This window comes from Kickxella alabastrina (assembly GCF_025024165.1).
Source record: "Kickxella alabastrina strain RSA 675 chromosome Unknown BX661scaffold_13, whole genome shotgun sequence".
NCBI classification, from domain to species: Eukaryota; Fungi; Kickxellomycota; class Kickxellomycetes; order Kickxellales; family Kickxellaceae; genus Kickxella; species Kickxella alabastrina.
The window spans coordinates 31,419-51,070 of NW_026251484.1; the positions used below are offsets into that span (position 1 = coordinate 31,419).

At 49.6% G+C, this 19,652-nt stretch overlaps 9 protein-coding genes across 9 annotated transcripts; 6 read left to right on the forward strand and 3 right to left on the reverse strand.

The window, feature by feature from the left end:
• The first annotated feature begins 533 nt into the window (after positions 1-533).
• On the forward strand, positions 534-1,296 carry BX661DRAFT_27621 (uncharacterized protein). The gene is made up of 3 exons (XM_051539030.1): positions 534-765; positions 859-1,101; positions 1,203-1,296. Exons 1-2 carry the CDS (start codon positions 613-615, stop codon positions 1,036-1,038), a joined length of 333 nt encoding a protein of 110 aa, XP_051391136.1. The 5' UTR covers positions 534-612; the 3' UTR covers positions 1,039-1,101; positions 1,203-1,296.
• On the forward strand, positions 1,063-2,945 carry BX661DRAFT_171328 (uncharacterized protein; the record flags this gene model as incomplete). Its single annotated transcript, XM_051533694.1, has 7 exons — positions 1,063-1,101; positions 1,203-1,237; positions 1,362-1,453; positions 1,628-1,812; positions 1,955-1,992; positions 2,104-2,534; positions 2,875-2,945. 7 exons carry the CDS (start codon positions 1,063-1,065, stop codon positions 2,943-2,945), a joined length of 891 nt encoding a protein of 296 aa, XP_051391137.1.
• On the forward strand, positions 2,636-3,801 carry BX661DRAFT_27606 (uncharacterized protein). Its single transcript, XM_051539028.1, has one exon. It carries the CDS (start codon positions 2,951-2,953, stop codon positions 3,698-3,700), a length of 750 nt encoding a protein of 249 aa, XP_051391138.1. The 5' UTR covers positions 2,636-2,950; the 3' UTR covers positions 3,701-3,801.
• BX661DRAFT_27599 (uncharacterized protein) lies at positions 3,802-4,708 on the forward strand. Its single transcript, XM_051539027.1, has one exon. It carries the CDS (start codon positions 3,903-3,905, stop codon positions 4,581-4,583), a length of 681 nt encoding a protein of 226 aa, XP_051391139.1. The 5' UTR covers positions 3,802-3,902; the 3' UTR covers positions 4,584-4,708.
• A 2-nt stretch (positions 4,709-4,710) lies between these two features.
• On the reverse strand, positions 4,711-7,166 carry BX661DRAFT_163279 (kinase-like domain-containing protein). The gene is made up of 2 exons (XM_051533325.1): positions 6,726-7,166; positions 4,711-6,560 (listed from the first exon to the last, which is right to left on the reverse strand). Exons 1-2 carry the CDS (start codon positions 6,946-6,948, stop codon positions 4,834-4,836), a joined length of 1,950 nt encoding a protein of 649 aa, XP_051391140.1. The 5' UTR covers positions 6,949-7,166; the 3' UTR covers positions 4,711-4,833.
• A 2,490-nt stretch (positions 7,167-9,656) lies between these two features.
• Positions 9,657-11,407, reverse strand: BX661DRAFT_171332 (uncharacterized protein; the record flags this gene model as incomplete). The annotated part of the gene is given in 2 exon segments (XM_051533695.1): positions 9,657-10,379; positions 10,394-11,407. 2 exon segments carry the CDS (start codon positions 11,405-11,407, stop codon positions 9,657-9,659), a joined length of 1,737 nt encoding a protein of 578 aa, XP_051391141.1.
• Positions 11,408-11,724: 317 nt separating this feature from the next.
• Positions 11,725-13,833, reverse strand: BX661DRAFT_27653 (uncharacterized protein). Its single transcript, XM_051539031.1, has 3 exons — positions 13,130-13,833; positions 12,359-12,796; positions 11,725-12,175 (listed from the first exon to the last, which is right to left on the reverse strand). Exons 1-3 carry the CDS (start codon positions 13,638-13,640, stop codon positions 12,012-12,014), a joined length of 1,113 nt encoding a protein of 370 aa, XP_051391142.1. The 5' UTR covers positions 13,641-13,833; the 3' UTR covers positions 11,725-12,011.
• Positions 13,834-17,219: 3,386 nt separating this feature from the next.
• Positions 17,220-18,707, forward strand: BX661DRAFT_27661 (ribosomal protein S5 domain 2-type protein). Its single transcript, XM_051539032.1, has one exon. It carries the CDS (start codon positions 17,361-17,363, stop codon positions 18,609-18,611), a length of 1,251 nt encoding a protein of 416 aa, XP_051391143.1. The 5' UTR covers positions 17,220-17,360; the 3' UTR covers positions 18,612-18,707.
• Positions 18,708-18,803: 96 nt separating this feature from the next.
• Positions 18,804-19,274, forward strand: BX661DRAFT_143740 (ubiquitin-conjugating enzyme E2 J2; the record flags this gene model as incomplete). Its single annotated transcript, XM_051533018.1, has 1 exon — positions 18,804-19,274. The coding sequence occupies one exon, from the start codon at positions 18,804-18,806 to the stop codon at positions 19,272-19,274; it is 471 nt and encodes a 156-aa protein (XP_051391144.1).
• Between the last annotated feature and the right edge of the window lie 378 nt (positions 19,275-19,652).

The window sequence follows — 19,652 nt, forward strand, 5'->3', positions numbered from 1 at the left end:
TATTGATCATGTAACTCAGCTAAAAATGTGTGCTTAAAAATAGCAAATTGAAAATAAAAATTTTCCAGCTTGACCATATCTGCACGTGTATTTTTGTGTTAGCCGAATTAATTTTTTATTAATACTTTTTTGCGGTGAGGTGGAGGGTAGCGTGCGCGGTCAACAGAGCAATCATGCGGTGGAGTTTTTCTGTGTAAATGCTTGCTTTGTGGTAAACCAATTTTCCTTTCACCCTCCCCTTTTTTACACATAATCAGTCGTGGCCTCCCCCTTCACAAATGTTTACATATCACATGGCGATGTATGCTTCGGTTTGTTTATACGAAAAGCAAGCAATTGTGACTGAAGAAACATGTTTACATTGTGCGCACCTGTTCAAACAAGTGTCAAAGTAAACCAAAACATTTGCAATGTTGGCTTTTTTCTGGCATTTGCAGCTGATAAAACTAAAAAATAATTAACAAGGAAAGAGCACATAAAATAAAAATGAATGCAGCTTGACTTTTTATATAATCTTTAGCTATCTTTATAATCCACCTTGTCCTTTTTAATTTCAATTTTTGCATTAAACTGTATTACATTCATTTAAAACATAAACATACACCTTATACAATGCCCGAACAAGCTACGTTTGTCACCTTAGATAACCTGGTTAATGGCTGGCGGCAGCGCTTTCTATTTTACATTGACACATCAATCTGGGGCCGAATCTGGGACGTGGCCGACTTTGCTATAAACATTTCCATTTGCATTGTTTACATTATCGTAAGTATAAATTAAAACCCGTCTGTATATGCTGCCACTGTACTTGAATAGCAATGCTTAGCTAAATTGTTATAATATAAACCACTTGAGTAGAACACAACGTATGTGGACAGTAACAAAGGTCCGGCAAAAATCCCAGATACCAACAGGAATATTGAGTTTATGCTCGCGCTGGTTTTTCTGGTTCAGTACTTTGTTAGATTTGTGATTATCAATACAAACCATCGAACAATGGAGCACATAGTGGTGTTCTTTGCGTTCGTCAGTCAATAGCGGCATTTATAGCAAGCGCACACAATGGTCTGTGCGCAAAGCTACATGAGCGCAGGGTTCATGGTAAGTATACAACCAAAACCAATGACAAGCAACGTTTAGTATTGTAATCTAATAATATTTTAAAAAATCAATCACTAAATTTTCAATAATTTTATTTGTAGGCTATTTTTTACCCGGTGCGGTTCCTCAGGCTTCAGTACGCCCTCAAAAGGCAGCTGCTATTGCGGCCACTTCGACAAAATATTTTAAGCTAACGCTGATAAGAAAAGAAGTTATTTCCCTTGCGGGAGACATAATGTTGCAATATTATTTTTTGCCAGCGTTGTGCACTCTGGAGTTAACTGGTACATTCAAGCCAACAATCTGCAGTCTCCCAGCTTTACTTTCCTCGATGCCATCTACTTTATTGCTAGTAAGTAAACTAAGAAAGACTTTTATATTGGAAGCAAAAAAAACATTTTACCACCACTATCGCAATCTCTGTCATTACCACAGTAAATCATCTACACATATTCTTTGCTCAACATACTCATTACTCTGGGAAAATTATCTTTCTTTTACATGTGTATAACGCAAACTGAAGCAGTGAACTCACTTGATCCAAACGACTCCATACCGCAAAACACCTTTTCAATTGTTATCTCCATGGCCATTGTTGCCCTAATTGCCTTCGCCGTGCCCTCGCGGGTAACCAGACTGGTTGATTTAGCGCTCAAGACATCAGCATACAACAAGTTTGTAGCGCTTCCAAAGGCCTCACGTCACGCTGTGGTATGCGGGTATATTGAGCTAGAGCCCATTAGGCAGTTCCTATACGAGTTTTTCAACGCAGACCATGGCCCGAATATCTTCAACACAACCCTTGTAATTCTGCACATGAAGAGCCATCATGGAAATGAAGGCAATGCTACAGGATCCGGCATACGCCAACCGTGTGTTCTATGTCAAAGGGTAAGTGAATTAAAGAAAAATGCTATTAAAGATATTCAAAACGTTTGCCATGTATTTATTGGCTGATAACAAAAACTAATAAATACAATTTTACTTTCTCTTAAGCATTAGCCGCGCTACCAGCTTCAGCACGCTCAAAAAAGCACGAGTCGATCTGGCCACGTGCATCTACATTCTGGCGCGCAAGCACAGCCATGGGTCTGGCATTGAAGAAGACGCCGAGACCGTATTGATTGCACTAGCTCTGAGCGCCTTTGGAATATCGGGCAATCAAGTGCGCCGGATTGATGGGCGGCTGGTGACTTCGCCGCGCAAGTTTCAGGTGTTTGCACAGACCCTCCTTCCGGGTAGCATATCTCATTTGGCGTACTTGCAGACCACCCGTATAATGTGCGTCGACGAGATGCGCATGGGAATAATGGCGCAGAACTGTGCTACGCCCGGGTTCGCCGCTCTGGCATATATGCTGTCGACATCAGTGGCCAATCATTCGGACTGGGACTATACAGGAGTCCTGAACGAAACAATTGCCAAATCAGCAGGTAAGATGCCAAATATTATGTTGGACGTGTACTAGAGACAAACATCCAAATTTTAACAACTGCAAGGCTAACCGGTTTTGCGAATTGATCTAACAAGCATTTTGTAGAAGACAGTTGGGTCAAAAGCTACATCCACGGAATCAGCCAGGAAATATACCAAGTGCATGTCCCAAAATCACTCATCGGAAAGTCATTTTTCAAAGCCACAAGGTACTTTTACCGCTGCCACGGCATCCTGATATTCAGCGTCGGCTCGTTCTCCCAATCGCGCGCCCGCTCAACCACATGGCGGACCACCCATCCTTTGACACCGACTCTGGCTACTACCAGATTCTACTAGCGCCGTACGATTACATATTGGAAAAGTATGATATGCTTTTTGCCATTTCGACCGACGTCCAATCGTATTGAACGCGATGGTTTACGCCGAGCGCGTGTCCATAAGGAGCGCAAAGATTGAGAAAAGCAGTGTGCGCAGTAACACGGCTGGGTTAAAAATTGAAGTGAGATCGCCATTATTTATGACAAATACGCCCCCCCGAGTCCGCAGCTGCCTTTTCGTCGACACCTCATTGCTTTGCTATCCGCATCCAACAGCGCGCGGAGTACAGCAGCGACAATGCCTGCAGAAAATAAGTCGTTGGCAGCACAATAGAAGAGGGTATCCGGTCCAAATGGACAGTCCGCGGCGAATGATTGCTAAGCCCCCAGGTGCCAGTAACCAAATAAAAAGTTATACCGGTAACTACATCAGTGACAGCGACAGCTCGTACTTCTCACCCGGACGCAAACCTATAGAAACAGTTGTACACAGCAGCACATACCCGCCATCCGTATTCCCCATCAATTCCTCTGCAACAGCGCAATTGCACCATGATAAATTTGAAGGGCGACGTGGTGACCTGGTACCACAGGACATACGCGACCACATTGTGATATGCGATGCCAGCAGCTTGTTTCCGCGCAACGTCGAGCTATTGGTGCAAGCGCTGAAAATGCTTATGAAAACAAAGACCTTAACATTGTCATACTGTCACCAGGCCAGCCCGACACGCAGCACAGGCTTGCAGTGCAGCAATTTACGCACATCTACCATGTGCGCGGCACGCCCCTGGCACAAGCAGACCTGCAGCGAACGCACATTACAAGAGCGCAAAAGGCCATAGTGCTGGGCTTATGCAATACACGCTCTTATGCAGATATTGGCGGCGAAACTAGTACGGACTCAGCGGCCATCCTGGCAAACATGAACATTCATCGCTCTGTGGCGGCCAATTTTTTGTGACGACTGAGTTGCTGGATATTGAAAACATTCGATACCTTGATCACACGCAGCTTTTGGGTGAGCCTCTGCTTAAGCGCACATTCATGGGTGGCCACATTTTTATGCCGGCTATGCTGGACACAGCGCTGTGTCAGTGCTACTTCAGCTCACATATCCTGGATGTTCTGCGGCACTTGACTTTCAGCCATTCGACTGAGACCGCCAAAGACAATCCTGCAAGGGTGTTCAAGCAGGGCAAACTCAATTTGCTGTACGTTCCCGACCGATTTATCGGTCAACGCTACGATACCCTAGTTCTGACGCTAATGAAGCAGCATGCTGCTGTACCGCTGGGTCTCTACCGCTTTGTCACTCATGAGGGTCAGACATTTGCAAGCGTCGTGTGCAATCCACACCCTGCCACGCCACTGCTCCGCTCGGATGCTGTCTACGTGCTTGGTCCGCCAATTTCCGAGTGGATCCATTTTTCAGAAGGCCTGCGCGCAATAAGTATTGCGCCTCAGCCGTTGCATACGATGGCGTCAGGTTCGCCTACAACACCGGCTGTAGGAAAGGAAGGCGGTCAAAGCTCGACATCTGACCAGTCGCGCTACACGGTCTACTCGCACAATACCGAATCTAGCAGCCCAACAGGATCGTCGACCAGTAAGAGAGGCGGTGGCGAGACAGTTTTCACAATTGACGCCGGCGAAGAGGCCGATACCAGCGACGTTGATGTCGATAGCCACATTGCATTTAAAACAGCACCACAGTTTGGGGATTAGGCCCGGCAATGCCACATCACAGTACTTAATTATATTTTTACTTCCTCTTCAAATACTATTAGCACAAAACACCACGCGCTCGCTTTGACTTTTGGATTTATACCGTCGAGGTATGTTTGCGCGCATTGCTGGGTGGGACAACTCGTTGATAATAAAACAGTCAATGCAGGAGAACTTGATTAAATAAATTGAAATGCAAGTGTTTATCTTCTATCAGTGATAAACGGATGGTTCAGTGCCTGTTCGGCAGTTATCGCGACCCCGGATTCAAAGCCAGCATCTTGCGCAAAAGATCAAAAACTTCGGGCGGCAAATATGGAAAGCCCTCGGCGTTGTATGCCTTGGCCAGGCTCTCGAAGCGAATGCCACGGTCCTTGACAGTCGGGATGTTGGTCAGGAAAGTGCGACCGAGCGCCACGGCCGCCCGTTCCATTTCCAGACGGCCGTACAGCACAGCAATTTCCAGCAATGCCTCTGTGTCATCGGTCGACTGAAAAAAAGGAAACCGCCGGGTCAAAAAGCACAGCAGAATGACACCAACAGACCAAATATCAATCAGCACCGACTGTTCCGGAATCTTCAGCAGTACCTCTGGTGCGCGAAACCCACGCGTGCCCGCACGGTTGGCACGTAGGCCTGGACGCGTGTCCCGGCGCGGGATCCCAGGGCGGCCCTTCTGATCAATACTGCAGAACATGCGGCTGGCTGTTGATGTGTCCATCTGCAAAGCGTGCCGCGACCGGTACCGCACAGCCTCCTGATCATTCTCGCGCTCGGCCAGGCCGAAATCCACGAGGACGCCATGCCGACGCCGGACGTCGTAGAGAAAGTTCGACGGTTTGATATCGCGGTGCATAATGCCCTTGGAATGAGCAAATGCGAGCGCGCTGAGAAGCGAAGCAAAGTACCATCGCATTTCTTCCAGTGGCATCTCTAGATAGAACCGCCGAAAGTCGTCGTTGGGGAAGTACGGCAGGACAACAACCACTTGGTCTTCTTTGCGCATTGCGGTCACCAGAGGCGCAATGAATTTGCTGCCCCTCAGATCGTTGAGAATGCTAATCTCGTTGGCAATGCGCGCCGGTGAGCTTGTGACGTAGATCTTCTTGATAGCTACCACGCGTGCCCGCCGTTGCTGCTGCTGCTGCTGCTGGTTTGATTTCCGCCGCGCCCTTAAAATCTGTCCGTAGTCATTATCGTCCGCTGCATTTTCGCCAAAGTTGCTGTCCTCACTGTCAAAGATCATCGTCCAGCTGCTATTGTCGTAGCGATCGTGCTGAAGGTCAATGGCCTTGTACACTGTGCTGAACGTGCCTTCTCCAATCTTTCCCAGCAATCGATACTGGCTAGAAAGGCCAGGGATCAGCTTCTCTAGCTCCTCAATCTCCTCCAGCGTGCCATCGGCAATATCTTCTTCCTCTTCGCCTCCTCCATTGTTTTCATCTTCATATCGCTCATCGTAACCCTCAGCTTCGCTCTCGTAACCATGGTTGTTTTCGTTTGTATCACTGGCCCCGTGATTGTGGTCGTGATCATGGTCATGCTCTTGTTCAGTCTCATATGTGCTATTGTTGTCGTCATTGTTTCCGTATCTGTCGCCGTTGCTGTGACCACCGTCCTCTTGCTGGTTGTGCTCCTCATGGCCGACATGATCTGTGGCATGCTTGATCGCATCGTCGTCGTTGTTGACGTTGTCATCGTATTCTTCTAGTTTCTGGGTTTGAGTGACAACGGTGCATTGATCATCCTCCGAGTCAGAGATATCACATATAGGGGACTGATTCTCTGTGCTATCGCCAACGACAGATGAGCTGTCTGCCAAACCGGTGTCCTGCTGATCTTCATGTTTGGGCTGCGCATTCTCGATAATCAGAGGAGGTTCGGCAGTAACGTCTTTTCCGTCAACGACAGGATTGCTTTCAACAGCAGAGCACTCTGTACTGTTGGTCGGTTGTAGACAGCCGTTTGACTCCTTTTCTAGACAGCATTATCGACATGCAAATTCAATAAAAAGAAAAGGTGCGAGAGAAAAAAGAATTCACAAAGCAGTTAGTAAACACTATACAATGACAGTATATAAGACAAACAAACAGTAATTGGCAACAAAAAAGGGGGTGGAGAGTAATTTATCAGATACTCTACCTTCTATCGCAATGATTTGGTTATCCTGCTTGACATTCGGGCAAGGAGTCGGCACTCGCAGACGCTTGACTGCAGGAAGAACGACTGGGATGCCGATCGGCGAGTAAATGGTCTTCATAATCGTGCCCTCCCAACAGCCCGGATACATGGATTCTTTGGACTGTGATCTAAATGCAGAGTCCCTGTGGCGTTTTGAAGACGTCTGACTGTAGTGTTGTTGCATTTCACTGCGTGTCTTGATGTTAGCTTTTGGAGTTGTTGCTGTGATATTTACAATAGGCGCGGTGCGCGTTTGTGTGTAACTGCAAAGTTGGTTTCAATTTGTCGAGTCAATAGAAGAAAAGGAAGAAAAAAGAATGTGATAGAGGTACAATTATTGACTATTGAAATGCAAGAAAAAAAAAGAGAAAACCCAAAGAACCGTTTTAAAATATATAAATGAAAAGTAAACAACGCTCAACAGTGAAAAAATATATATATATATTTGCTCAGTGTCGCTGCGCGTTTATTGTTTGCGCGTAGAAGCCTGTTTTTTTTCTTCTTTTTTTAGCACTGTTCACAGCCGTATTGCTCGCCAATTTAAGTGCTGGTCCGAGTCGAGTCAACGCTAAAAAAATACTAGCAAACGCGCCTTTTATTTTATTGGAGCCGAATCGATTATAACGAAAGATCAATTTTGTTTACATTAAACCTCCCCACCTCCCAAATCATGGATCACAACCACCATTATCACCACAAATCATTGACTAGATTGAGGAACATGCGGTTCTAAAAGCGTATCGCGTTTACATAGGGGACAAAACGACGACTGGTACAAAAGCCAGCGATCAATACATGAGCTATGGAAAATATGAGGGCACGGCAGAGTGCGAATAACATCGCCAACATGAATTTCGTCCAAACATATAGCGCACTCCAAGGCAGAAGCATCCCATCCGTTGCTTTCAATTTTTGGTCTCTTTGGAGAGCAAGCAACGTAGCCCAAGTCCCTGCCAGACGATACCGCAGCCTTGTTTTGTATAGAGTAAACGCGCTGCAGCTTGAAGACCACCGGTTCGGCGTATTTGTCCTCCTCAGCTCGGTGAGGGTCAGGCAGTAGCTGGGGACAAGAAATACTAGCATGCAGGTTCATGCCATAGTGGGGCATGGCGGGCACTGCAGGAGCCGCAGGAGCCACTGGTGCAGGCTTTTCGCCCTCGGGCATCAGGTCATATAATGAGATAACTTTGCAGGGCATTGCATCGAGCTCATGCTGCTTCAGCACGCGTTTCTCGCGCGGCATAGCAGTACCCCGCTCATTAACACGACGGCCATGGTCAGACCTTCTTCTAGCTGCAGCCATGACCGAGCGACTGCCAAACCCGCGCTCCTGCAAACCATCCAGCTCTCCAGCGCTATATGGCCATACCCCGCGCTGATTGCGCAACTGCCGTTGTCCGACACAGCCAAAGCACAGGCAGTCAAAATATCGCACAATCATGGCTATAAAAAAACACACAATGCCGGTTATGCCGACGCCTATCATGGCCTTTAGAAAGAAATTGCGGTCGGCTGTGGCAACATTGGCTGCCGACCGCGATATGGTGATGAAAACCCAGGGCATGCTCTGCGTTAATGTTTCCTTGGCCGCTCGCATAGCCGCGCGCACGTCGTCTTGCACATTCTGATACATGACATTGGCAGGCGGCAGGGGCAATGTCAGACCAGGATCACTCGTATATAACTGTTTCATGACATTTGTAAGGTACTCACCCGTGTCCGCGTTAACAACCCAAACGGGCATATGTAGATAGGTTAAGTCAATGGCAGCCCGCTCCGCCGCATGCGCGGCATCATCTTTCATTGAGTATATTATTGCTCCGACCGCTCGCCCAGCCTGCATCTCCTGGTGTAGAATCCACTCCCAGGTCGCCCGACAGCTGCGGTAAGGAAGGAAGGCAATGCCGTTCGGGTGATTCGGCCTAGTGTACTCCCTCACGGATGTTCCCAGTACGTTGTCAGCGCACGAAGCGTTCTCTGGAACATACAGCTCGCCGGCAAACCCGAAAGTGCTAAGTCCTGTTTGGGGAAGCGGGTAGGCGTAGTCGCTGCGATCAAAGGTTGCTTGAAATCCAATGTGTCCCATTTCGCCTGTGCGGTTGCTGAGAATACTTACGGTTAGAGAAACTAGGGGCGCGCGCGCTTGCGCGTGCAGTATCAGCCTTTGTGTCAAGATACTGACTATTGCATATGCGATTAATAGTGGCAGTGATTGCCGCACCATTGCTGTGTAGAGCTAATACAGTGACTGAATACAATTAAGCCTAGTATGTGCTGATGGCAATGGAAGTAATGGCTCAAATATGAAGAGCTTGCAGGTATCGGCCTTTTCTCAATATTAAGTGTTTTTTGTATGCCACAATCAATATACAACCAAAATTTAAGAATCTTTATTTTAAATATTACAGCATAAGAGAAAGCAAAAAATGAGGAGACGGCGAGGGAAATTGATGAAAAAAGAAAAGGCATGGCGTGTAAGCTCTTGCTTATTTTTTTTCTGGGTGTCCATGTTTATTCAAACGCATTTTCACTTGAGCTTTCATTAACAAATAAAGAACATAAATACGTGCTTTATACATAACCCCTCCCCCCTAGTGGTCAACATAACGTGGCGCACTTGTTTCAATGAACCCAGCGCTATGCAGCCGCATAAACATGATGCACAATAACAGGGAGGCAGCAATATTTAAAAAGCCGTGTATAATACCCCTGACAATAGGCCGAAAATGGACAAATGTGAAATACCATTTTTTGCTTTTGCAAATGCCTTGGTGGCAAGTTTGATTAATGAACCAGTTACTGGTAATAAAATTATACCGATACTCAAGCCATTTTAAAACTGGCGGAGGAGTGGGAAAATGATGAATAATTAATGAAATAAGATAAAGTATTTTACACATTGTTGTTCAATAGAGAGCCTTGAGCAAACCCGTTCCCCACATTGACCCCGCCATTGCTGCCAGCAGAGACATCGTCAGAATCGACAGCTGTCCTGCTAACGTTGCCTGCAGCAGTCAAGGCAGAAGCAACGGCCAAAGTGCTGGGCACGGCCATATTCACCGGAATTGGCATTGCTGTAGAAAGGGCGCCTGGCAGCCCCTGGTTTCCACCGCCGTTTCCGCTTACAATTCCACCAGAGCTGGTAATAAGGTTAGCGAGCGCTGTGTCGCTGATATCGTATGGAGACACAATCTGGCTACTGGCTGCCTGGCCGCCATGATCGCCGCCCGCAGTGCCCGCCGAACCTGCAACAGAAGGAACGCCATTCATGGGCATGCCTATGGACAGGAGATTGTCCAGCGCATCAGACGACTGTCCACCTCTCAGCCATTGGTTGATGTTCAAGTTCAGTCCGTCGACGTCAATAGGCCCCATTGCCGATGGCATGTCAGCGTTGTTTTTCGGAGTACCAACGGCCCCTCCTTGCAACGTCGCCTGGTTGCCCCGCTGAGACAGCATTTTAGAAAATGCATTCTCGACAAAGCTGCCAGCCACACCACTAGCCCTTGCTTCGGCCTCGGTCACGCTGATGTTGACGGCTGCCTGCGTCAGTCCGTGGCCAGAGTTATTCACAAGCGCGGTGGCGTTAGCAAAGATGGCGACGACATCGCCACGCTAAAACTTCTCACTGAGTTTGGCATGGCTGCAGCAGTTTTCATGGCCAGCGCTGGGCTGCTTGTGGGTTTGTTGTTGTTGTTGCCGCTACCGCTGTTGGCCACCGTGCCCTGGTTGGCTGGAGAAGGCGGGGGCTGACTGTCGGATGCCAGCTTTGCAGTAGCAGCGGTTTTGGCAGCAGCTGGTTTTCTAGGGACTCGCCTGGCCCTAGTTCTTATTTGGGCCTTCTTCACGCCGCTGCCAGTAGTATCTGCCGGAGCCGCAGCAGCAGTAGCCATCGCTAGCATGGCGGGGTTAGAGGGGGTGGTCGGCGTGACGCCTGAGTTAGCGGCAGTTGTGGGTGGCATTGTATTTGCAGCGTGAACTGTTGAATTTGGTATTAGTGGAAATGGAGGTGCCATTGCCATTTTCATTACTGGCGACATTGTCTGGGAGGCCTGCTGGGGCGAAATGGCGGCTGGACTGTTCTGGATGTTGAATCCATTGACGTTAGCATCAGTCGTGCCATCGTTGTGTCTCTGCTGCATGATCACAAATGAATTTACTCCAGAAAAGCCCGGACCTCCCGGACTGACATGCTGCCGTTGCTGTTGCCGTTGCTGTTGCCGTTGCTGTTGCTGTTGCTGTTGCTGTTGCTGTTGCTGTTGCTGTTGCTGTTGCTGTTGCTGTTGCTGCTGATGCTGCCATTGAGCGTACCGGTTCTGTTCGGCAGCCGCAATCTGCAAAGGCACTGTTGCCTGGAATCCCCCTGCTCCTCTGCCCGAGACTGGCGTTGAAACCATACTATGTGGGTTGATCTGTGGATGAGAGGAGTCGCCGCTCACGTGTGGCTGAGCTCCATCCGTCTTGTCTACACCCTGCATATTGGACATGGCAATATACTGCTGCATCTGCTGCCGATTCATCAGTTGTTGCTGGATGGACTGCTGCTGCTGCTGAGGACCCTGGCTGGCATGTTCATGATTCCCGCCCATCTGTTGCTGATACTGCTGCATATGAGACTGCATTGAACTGGGCGAAACAACCATGCTCTGACCATGGGTAATCCCACCATTCATTACTGCTGTTGCAAATGACCCCGGCTCAGTGTGATCAACCCCGGCGCCATATTGGCGTTACTGCTGCCATAGTTCGGCGGAGCAGTCTGGTTGGGAATACATCTGGCATTGGCGGAGGAGGCATTTGCAGCTGTTGATGCTGTTGGAAATTAGCCGATCCAACCTCTGCTGAAGCGCATTGGCGTTATGCACAGAATGTTGTGGAGAGCCCATTGTTTTGTGATGCACATCGTTCAGAACGCCCCTATGCGCAACCGTCGGCGATGCCATTGGTAGCGCGGATGGCGGTGGCGGGGACATCGGCTGCTGCTGCACGGCCTGGAAGAGATGGGTGCCAGGAGTAACCATGGATCCAGCTGTTGTCGGGCTGCTAATGTGCTGGCTGTTCGCACGATGTGTTGGAACAATGTGAGGAATTGCGCCACTGCAGATTTGCGGCGATGTGTACACTGGGGTTTTCTGGGCCAAGCGACTCACGCCCTGCGATTGAATCTGCTGGCTCTGACGCTGGGCGGAATCAACCTGCATGCTGCCACTATCCTTGTTTCTGCAGTTAATTCCGCTGCTGCTGCCATTACAATTGAAAGCTTATGTCTGACTGGAGCGTTTGCGAAGGTGGCGACGCCGATATACTGGCGCTATTGGTACCGATTCTGCTATTGTTTCTGCTAATCCTCTTGGGCTTTTCTCCAGTCACGTTGTTGCTAGAATCTGTGCGCGCGCCATTGAGTTTGCTCTCTAAATGGGGATGCAACGAATATAATTGAAAAACACAAGGGGAAAACCAACACGTATTAGTTGCAGAACAGTTTGTACACATCCATCGTGAGTTCTCTAAATTAGGTCTTGCGCTGACTTGCGCGCAAAAAAGCAAAATGTAACAAAATAGGGTCTGTTCATTTGCGAATTTTAATTACACACCTTTTGCAGCCGGATCATTGGCAGTTGCGTTGCCAAGCGAGGCCTGACTCTCTGCAACAATCTTTAAACTGTTGGACAGAAACCCGGTGTACTCTTCTGAAATCGTGTGTCCGCCGCTTGGGCTGATGTTGACGCCCAAGCCGCGCGTGAACTCTGAAATACTATTGTTCCCACGTGTTGCTATTGGTGCTGCTGCTGGTGCTGGTGCTGCTGCTGCCAGTTCTTGTGTTGCTGGCCTTGCGCCGCCAGTCTGATTTTGATGCTGTCGATTCAAATCATATATCCGTACAGTGTCGTCGTCGCTGGGCATAGAGAACCTTTCAATGAGTGCGGCGCTCTGCGGCGAGCACTCGCCGTCCCGGTTTATACGAAGGTGCTTTGCCGGATTGAGGGCGTCGGTGTCGATAATTGGCGCGGTGAACGAGGGATTTGTGGGATCTACTTCCGTTGTGTCTCTACAGTGCCAGATAAAAAAGCCACAGCAAACAAAAAATGTCAAAAAAGAAAAAACAACATATTGAGTACAATAGCAACAACAATAGCCACATGCTCAACATCACGTCACATAGAACCCAACAGCTGCATATTTTATTTAGCTCAAGCACCCCGCCCAAACCGCTGGACAACCGGCCTTGCTACCCCCCCCCTATTATTTTTCCTATACCCCCAACCCTCGTGTGCGTGCAGTCAAATCCATTCACAAGAAAAGAAAAGGACAAGACAAAAAAAGGCAAAAATAGGACAAACCAGAAACAAATAAAGTGCACTTACTGTGAAGAGGCAGCGCGCTTTCCATTAGCATTGAGCATAGCCCGGTTTGCTGCACCCTTTCCCCCTTCAACCTCTGCTGCTGCTGAACATACGCGCGCACTCTCTCTGAAACCGCACCAAACTTTGGGCGCTCCAAGTTGGCTGCATAAACATCCCAGAAAATACACCACCACTGGAGCAAAAACCCATTTGGAATATCAAAGGGCACGTTCACACTTGGCAAGTGGTGGCAAGCGTCCGACTCAGGGGTTCCAACAGCAGAACTGGATGGCTTTTTAGAGCCCTCAATAGAATCCTTTGCTGTTGATGTTTCAGCAGGAGAGGATCGTGAGGTTTTGTGTGTGTTGGATGTGTTGGATGTGAATGCGTTGGCCCGGGAACTGTCCTTCGCTGTGTTGATTATCGGAAGGTCCTTGCACTCTTCGACAAAGTTGCGACAAGTGTCCACGAAGCCCGTTTTCTTGAGATAATCAAAGATATAAGCCTTTAGCAGAGTCTCGTGTGATAGCATTGTGAGAAACAAAAAGATAAAGAAAAATGGGAAAGGAAAAGAGTAAGCAACAGATACAAAAAAATGTTTCTAAATAAAAAACTTTAAAGTTTGCGGGGAGTAAGAAAAAAATAGTGCAAGTTAAAAAGTTTAAAAATAATTTATAACAGAAAATAAAGGAAAAGCTTGGGTCAGATGAGAAGAATGTTTGAAAGTTACGAAAAAAAGGACAAGATGATGGGAAAAGAAAAATTAAAAAAATTAAAAAGAAAAAGAATTTAATCTTTATTTTGCAATAGCAACAGGGCCTTGTTCGCTTGCTAATAGCATTTGCTGCATGCTATATTTTTTTCTATTTTTCTGTATGTATGGGGGGAGCAAGCTAGTGTGAGCGAGCCAGCAAGCGAGCGGGAAAATATTTGCAAGGAAATATATGCCCTAAATAAATATAATCAAAAAGGTATATAGAATGAAGAATAGCAAATTGTTGATTTTTTCGACTCTTCCCTTGAAGAAAATAACCTACGCACTCCAACATATACTTGTTGAGGGCTCATTTAAATATTAAATGCATTGTTTAACCTTCCTACCGCGGCAGCAAATAATTTTTTTTTAGTGTCTAATTTATAATAATTAGATGAGCTTCCCCTATACATTTTCTTGTTCGCTTTATAATCCACTCAGTATAATTATAATGCCTTCAGCTCCACCCAATTAAGGACATACTAATCGCATCCTCGCGAGTAAATCCCCCCACCCTCTCTGATTGAATCGGGACCGTTCCATAGCATGAAAAAGTCAATCAAATTTAGAAAAAGAAAACATTGGACGCGTTGTTTTGCCGATCCAATGTTTTAATTTCAAAACTGTTTTGTGAATAAAATGTATGTTACAAAAGAAGAAGGGAAAGCAATAGCAAGCTCAAATTCTATTTAGATTACTACATTAGGTGACACATGAATTACACAGCTTTAAGTGTACACACATACAAAAAACAATAAATAAAATTTATAAGCTTGAATATATATAAAAAAGAAAATAGTAGGAAAAATATATATCTTCACATATTTATTTACTTTCTGAAACGCTTGGCGCGGCCACCACGGCTGCTGCTGTTGTTTCCAGGACGCTTGTTGTTGCCATTGCGGCTAGCAGCCGCCGAGGCCTTAGCACGCTCATAGAAGGCCTTCTCCTCCTCATCGCCAACAGCAACCAGGGCCAAAGTGCACTCGCCAACAACAACGCCCTCGGGGTTAGACTCAATAACAGTGGCAGCCACGGGCTCCTTGAATCTGACAATACCCTCAGTCTGTCCCTTCTCATAATCGACAAACTTGACATCCCAGAGACACCAAAGGCCTCACGCAGAGCGGCAAAGCCCAACTCACCCGAGGCACCAGTGAACTTGACCAGGGATCCAGGGACAATCTCGTATTCGGGCACAGCAGCAGCCTCGGACTTCTTTCCCTTATCGCCCTTCAGCGGCGCAGGGACAGGGCGGCCATGGGCCTTGCACCAGTCCTCGAAGCTAGGGTACTCGCCCTGGGGCTTGCGCAGCTCCGGCTGGATAAACTCATCCAAACCCAGCTTCTCGTCATGGTACGCCTCCAGCGTGACAATCTCAAGCTTCTGACCATCAAACTCCAGACCCTCCTTCTTGGCAACCTCTTCGGCAGACTCCGAGGAGCCAAACTGCACCAGGACATTGCCCTTGAACGCCTTGGTCTTGGGGTTACGGCGCAGACGCACGAGCTCGACATTGCCCACAGCGGTGGTAAAATACTTGGTCAGCTCCTCGATCAGCTCGCCATTCTCCTTTCCATAAGCCAAGCCCTTAACATGCACGGTGCGGCCGAACCAGTCCTCCGACAGCTCAAACTTCTCCTTACGCCGCAGCGCTGAGCCATCCTCCATAACCTCCACAGAGTCCTCCGGAAGCACTCCAGCCTTCACCGTAGCTGCCAGCAGATCAACATACGCCTGGGGCACAGGCTCCGGACGCGCAGCAAACTTGCCGCTACCGCGCGCAGCCTTGATCGGTCTCTGGGGCTTGTTCTCCTCCAGACCCATCAGCTGCCTAAGCCGGTTGAAGCGTGCAAGGGTGGTGAAGGTCACCCAGCCCTCGTTCATCTCGGCTCCGCGCCGCATGTACGTGTCGTGGGTCAGGTTGGCGTCGCTAAAGTAGTGCTTGACCTGAGTGACTATGCGCTCGGCGGCTCCGCAGACAAAGTCGGCACGGGGTGGTGGTCTCAGTGGGCTTCGTCACGGTTTGGCCGTCTCAACAACGGGGACTGCAATGGCGGCAGCAGCGACAGTAGGGATACCTTCGACGGGAGACATTTTGATTTTTCTTTTCTATGTATCTGGCAGTATATACTTTGTGTATATACGTGAAAAAAGTAGGTGAAAGACAAGTAAAAAAAGTGGGTGTTGAGGTTTTGGATGAAAGAGAGAGAGAAAGAGAAGGGTGAAATATATATATATATATAGAAAGAAAGAAAGAAAAAAGAGGATGTAATTTTTTTATTTTTTTGAAAAGAGAGAAGGGTGCGCGTGTGCGCGCGTTCTTTTTAACTGGCCATTACTCCGATTCAACTCGTAAAAAAAAAACCTGGCTGTGAAAGGGGGGAAAGAAAAAAATAAAATTATCGACCAAAAATTCATAATCAAAATCAAAATCATCACGAAATCAAATCGCCGATTACAGCGCGTAAAAAAAAACTTGAAGGCTGCCAGTCATTTGGTCAGGTGGCGGATGGCTCTAAAATTCATGAATGCTGCGGTCGCTGCAGCAGCAAAACAAACAATCCTGCGTGCCATCTCCCGTCTGTTGATATCAGCCCAGCTCTGTATCCATGCGTCCATTGTGCCTATTGTGCTCATTGTGTTCAATAGCGCATGCGCAACGGGACACCCGCCCGGAGAAGAACAGGGTCATTGATCCTTTGTCATTCGCAATGGTGCTCTTTTCCGAAACAAAGACTTATCCCTCGCACAATAAGCGCAATAAAAGCAAACCCTCTCCTTCTCCGATATTACCGTTTCCAAACATACCTCCAGGCATACACTGAGCCTACGGAAACAACTGCCGCAGTCATAGCCAGCGGCGCCGGGCTCCTTGACCTGAACGCATTGCGGGCATTAAGAACAACCAGATGGCCGACCAGCCGGCGCCGAGCCCGGCGCCATTAGTATAGTCCCCGGATGCCAGCGCATAGGCGGCGCACCAAACACGGCGCCGTACATGGTGCACTGCATGACTGAGGGGACACCCAGGGTGCGGCGGCGCGCAAGCGACATGGCGCTGAGATTGATGGCGCTGAGTAGCAGCGCAGGGTACGCGGAGGCTGAGACTTGTGCGAGCAGCCTTTCGGTGGCCGTGGCCGTGGCCGTGTGTCTGTGCTTGGCGTCGTTGGCGCGCAGCGTGTAACTGGACGGCGGCGAAGGCGGAGTCGACATTTGTGTGTGATGATTTGGAAAATGAAATAATGGCAGCGGGTGGTTTTAATAGGAAGGGGCAGTAGGGTGGACCAGAGCAGAGAAAGGGCGGATCAGAGCAGAGCAGAGAAAGGGGCGATTGCAGATTTGGGCTTTCGGTGGTTTGGTCTTTTGTCGGACCGTGCGCCAAGCGCGAGAAAAAAAGCAGACGCCAATTCATTCAACCCCAATTCGCAATTTAATCCCATCTTTAATTCCACCTCCAATTCCACCTCCATTCCACCTCCATTCCACACCAAAGCAATGCTCGCCGCCCCTTCAAATCCCATTCCCCAGTGGCCGCCATTCGTCGCCAGCGCGCCCGGCAAGGCAATTCTCTTTGGCGAGCATGCGGTCGTCTACGGCAAGGCCGCAGTGGCCGGCAGCCTGTCAATGCGCGCCTACGCGCTGGTGACGCCGCGCACCGACGGGCTCACGCGGCTGTGCCTTCCGGACATCGGCGTCGACACGACACTCGGCGCTCTGCCATCCGCAGCCGCCATAGCCTCACTCGCGCACCCAGGCGACGTCGCCACGCTGCTTTCGGCGGCGCTGCTGCCGCAGGAGGGCCCTGGGCGCACAGCCACGCTCACCTTTGCGTACCTCGCCGGGGCGCTGCTGCCAGCCAGCGTGCGCCAGAGCGGCCTGACGCTGTGCGTGCGGTCATTGGTGCCGGTCGGCGCCGGGCTCGGGTCGTCGGCGGCGTTCAGCGTCAGCCTGGCGGCGGCGCTGCTGCGGCTGGACGGGCGCGTCAGCGCGGCGGACTCGGCTGAGGAGCGGCAGCTGGTCGACCAATGGGCGTTCCGCGGCGAGCAGGTGGCGCACGGCACGCCATCGGGCATCGACAACGCCGTGGCCACGCACGGCGGCTTCCTGGCGTACACGCGCGGCAGCAGCCCGCGCCAGCTGGGCGCCGCGCACCCGACGCGTGTCGTCATCTGCGACACGCGCGTGCCCAAGAGCACCATGGTGCTGGTCGCCGGCGTGCGCGCGCTGCGCGACCAGCACCCGGCCGCCATTGACTCCGTCATGGACGCCATTGGCGCCTTGGCCGAGGACGCCGCACAGCGCTTCGCCGATCCAAGCGCCGAGCGGCTGGAGGACCATTTGCGCGGCGCCGTTGCGCTCAACCACGCGCTGCTGGCCGCGCTGGGCGTCAGCCACCCGGCGCTCGAGCGTGTGCGGATGATTTCCGCTGCCCATAAGATGCCAGCAAAGCTGACTGGCGCCGGCGGCGGCGGCTGTGCGCTGGCGCTGGTGCCGCAAGCGGCTGCTGCGTCGGAGGTTGCCGCTGTGTGTGCGGAGCTGGCCGCCGAGGGCTTCGCCTGCTACCCGACCGTTGTTGGCGGCGCCGGCGTCCAGTGTGCTGCGCGCGTAGGCGCGGAGTCTGTGGCCGCGTGGGTCGAGCGCGTCGCCGGCGGTGGCTGCGGGGATCTCGCCGATGCCTTTGCCGCTCTGTCTGCCGACGCGCTGGCCGAGCTGGCGCCGCCCGTGCCAAGCAAATTGATCCGTTGATCCACTGATTTACTGAGCCCGCGCTGGCAGTGCTGTGGCTGACCCCACAAGTCACCCCTTGCGCACCTTCCCTCCCCCCCATCACACACCATGGGCTAATTGTTATGCAAGCTTCCGTGCCTGCGCTGTTAGCATCAAACTGCACTTCAACTTCTTCCATCTTCACCACATCATTATATTTCAAATAAATAAATGGCCTCGAAGACCGCCACCAAGCGCCTGACCAAGGAGTACGCCCTGATGAAAAAGTCGCCGCCGGATTTCATCACAGCCAAGCCTCTGGAAAAGAACATCCTCGAGTGGCACTACATCATCACCGGGCCGCCGGACACGCCGTACGATGGCGGCGAGTACCACGGTCGTTTGATTTTCCCGGCAGACTACCCGTTTGCGCCGCCGTCCATCCAGATGATCACGCCCAGCGGCCGCTTCGTCCCCTCGGCCAATATCTGCACATCCATGAGCAACTACCACCCGAACACGTGGAATCCCGGGTGGTCCGTCGCTACTATCATCACTGGCCTGCTGTCCATGATGACCGGCGACGAGCACACCACTGGTGCGACGACCGGCGTTACTGATTACGAGAAGAGGGAATTTGCTGCAAAATCAAAGGAATTTAATCTCGCTAATTCTGTGTTCAAGAACGCCTTTGGCTGCTGATTTCTTTCTTTCTTTATCCAAATTGATCCAACTCACATGCAGCCTACTATTCCGTTGACATATTTTATTTTTTAAATATAAATATTGGTGATAGTGAGATGGCCGGTTGATTAGACATATACTCACACTTTAACTTTTTTGGTAGAGTGCTGTGCCGAGCATTAAACAAAAAACATACTAACACATGTCGGGTATAGTGTAATTACTAATTCTTTGTGACATCTTGCGTGTTACTTTTTTTTGCTTAATTTGCAACCACCAATCCCCTTTTTTTTGGCTGAGCTCGGGCTAAAAAAGAAAACATAAAAAAATAGATAGGCACATCATCTGTCTGGTAAATCATTCAAAAGATTTACTAGAGTTTGGAAAATCTGCAAT

Bases quoted from the DNA above. Each gene is read 5' to 3' on its own strand.
- BX661DRAFT_27606 (XM_051539028.1), top strand. From the start codon at position 2,951: ATGGTTTACGCCGAGCGCGTGTCCATAAGGAGCGCAAAGATTGAGAAA.
- BX661DRAFT_163279 (XM_051533325.1), bottom strand. From the start codon at position 6,948: ATGCAACAACACTACAGTCAGACGTCTTCAAAACGCCACAGGGACTCT. The intron at 6,561-6,725 runs GTAGAGTATCTG...AATGCTGTCTAG, and splicing joins CCAAATCATTGCGATAGAAG to AAAAGGAGTCAAACGGCTGT.
- BX661DRAFT_27599 (XM_051539027.1), top strand. From the start codon at position 3,903: ATGGGTGGCCACATTTTTATGCCGGCTATGCTGGACACAGCGCTGTGT.
- BX661DRAFT_27653 (XM_051539031.1), bottom strand. From the start codon at position 13,640: ATGCTATCACACGAGACTCTGCTAAAGGCTTATATCTTTGATTATCTC. The intron at 12,797-13,129 runs GTAAGTGCACTT...CAACGGAAGTAG, and splicing joins AAGCGCGCTGCCTCTTCACA to ATCCCACAAATCCCTCGTTC. The intron at 12,176-12,358 runs GTGTGTAATTAA...ATCCCCATTTAG, and splicing joins CAATGATCCGGCTGCAAAAG to AGAGCAAACTCAATGGCGCG.
- BX661DRAFT_27621 (XM_051539030.1), top strand. From the start codon at position 613: ATGCCCGAACAAGCTACGTTTGTCACCTTAGATAACCTGGTTAATGGC. The intron at 766-858 runs GTAAGTATAAAT...CCACTTGAGTAG, and splicing joins TTTGCATTGTTTACATTATC to AACACAACGTATGTGGACAG.
- BX661DRAFT_27661 (XM_051539032.1), top strand. From the start codon at position 17,361: ATGCTCGCCGCCCCTTCAAATCCCATTCCCCAGTGGCCGCCATTCGTC.